General features: G+C 43.2%; 1 protein-coding gene across 1 annotated transcript; it reads right to left on the reverse strand.

Annotated features, from left to right (window-relative positions):
- Positions 1–242: 242 nt before the first annotated feature.
- Positions 243–1,220, reverse strand: LOC149219244 (uncharacterized). Its single transcript, XM_089386759.1, has one exon. The coding sequence runs from the start codon at positions 1,218–1,220 to the stop codon at positions 243–245; it is 978 nt and encodes a 325-aa protein (XP_089242885.1).
- Positions 1,221–1,984: the final 764 nt, after the last annotated feature.

A 1,984-nucleotide genomic window follows, 5' to 3' on the forward strand; every position in this document is an offset into this window, starting at 1 on the left:
TCTCTATCTCTACAGTGAGTTGAACGCATATCATGGAACAGTTGTACACACTACAGGACAGCTGAACTGAGTTAAACTAACGCTTACATATTATTAAGTATATTGAGTATTTCGAAGGAATGAAATCGGTAAAACTAGTCACCCTCAAGGAGGGTAGGATTATTTCGGACAAATGAAAGGACAAACAGAAGGAAGAAACTAATGCCATAAATACCTACAATAAGCAAAATCGCACTGAGATTTCAGACTATGGAGGCATGCACATGATTTTCCAATTGAGAGTCGCTACTCTTGAGAGGCTCATACTCGCCAAGGTTCCCTTCTAGGTCATCAGACAAAGAGGATTTGTCTATGCTTTCGTGGTGGTAAGATTTGCACACAAAGTAAAACACGCTCTGTGTCAACAGCCCCATCAAGTGAACAAGAGAAAGCAACCCCACAAGGACTGTGCAATACACGGCCTTCGCAGCACTGCCCACACCATGGCGGTCTCCGTTAAGTACAGCATACGCGAAAACCCATCCAATAATTCCGACGGATAAGAGGTAAAGAATGTCCAGCGAGAAGGCCATGGTCCGCCGTCCCTTGTTGAGATCCCTGCTCTTCCTTATGGGCCGTACGACGGATTTGTCCTCCGGCATGGTTGAAAAGCAGGCGAGGTACCTCACCATGCCTAGAGACAAATACCCACAGACGACGAAGGCGGTTATAACATACTCGCCAAATTCATAGACCGCCAAATCCATATTGAAAAATACAACGGTGCATACGAACTGGAAGAATACAAGTACGAAAAACGCGAGGAAAATTAGGGCGAGGCGTTTCCAAGCCCTCACAACGATGCTCATAACACAAGCGTAGGAAATTTCCTTTGACGCATATATAGAGGCCATGGTATACACCGCAGACGCTGCAGACATCAACGAAAAGCCCAAAACGAATATGGCATAGACCGCCATAAGAATGAGTAGCTCCGCCCTTTCCTTAGTGATCCCCTGGCCGGCCGGGCTGGTGGTCTCCATCAGAGTAGGCATCGCATTCCAATGCGAGAGCACATATCGGATGACCAAACGGCCCCACAGAATTGCAAAACTGAGGGGGAGAACAAGACTCAGGGCGAGCCACTCCAGCAATTTAGCACGGGAGCGAAATATCTTGAAGGCCTCTTTAAAGATTCCCGTGAAGCTAAGGGAGTGGAGATCCTCTGGTTCTCGATCCATTGCTTTGCTCTGCTCCGGACGCCGACACCAGCAAAACTTTCTTCTTTCTCTGCAAAATTCTTGGTACGCAAGAATAAATATTGTCTTCTTGGCCCCGTGCGTATAAATAGATGGAATGGTAATGTAAAGCGTGAGAAGGTACACCTCAACTTCTTTCCCGTAAACAAAAGATTGGGACGAAATGCGCGCGGTGGTTCCTGTGTGCGGCTGTTCTTAACTATTTTAATTGCGCGGAGACTTTAGTTTTTTTTATTCAGATCAGCGACACTCTGTGTTTAACTATGCCATTGCTCAAAGACTGGAACTTAGGAAAGTAGAAGAGAACTGGATTTAGAGAGCTAGTGTGCATGAGAGTTTTATTCCTGTGTGGTTGTTCTTAACTATGTTAATTGCGGGTAGACTTAGCTTTTTCTTTATCCAGATCAGCGACACGGTGTGTTTAACTATGCCATTGCTCAAAGTCTGGAACTCAGGAAAGTAGAAGAGAACTGGATTTAGAGAGCTAGAGCGCATGGGAATTCTATTATTGAGCAGACAGTTAACGGCTATTTGAGGTGGTCATCACATGTAGATTACAGTCAGTTCACAGCAGTAATGTTTTGCATGAGATGGTCAATACTTCCAAGAGTTTATATATAGATATATATATCTCAAATTATTTTGGCTTTATTTTATAGTATGATGTGTAATTTTGTACTGTAAATCAAAATTAAAAGAAATTAAAAATTATATATATATAAATAATATCTTTACAAGTGAAGTAA

The sequence above is a fragment of the Pinus tabuliformis genome, chromosome Q (assembly GCF_031772625.1).
Source record: "Pinus tabuliformis cultivar Carrire ecotype Pingquan chromosome Q, CPIR1, whole genome shotgun sequence".
NCBI classification, from domain to species: domain Eukaryota; kingdom Viridiplantae; phylum Streptophyta; class Pinopsida; order Pinales; family Pinaceae; genus Pinus; species Pinus tabuliformis.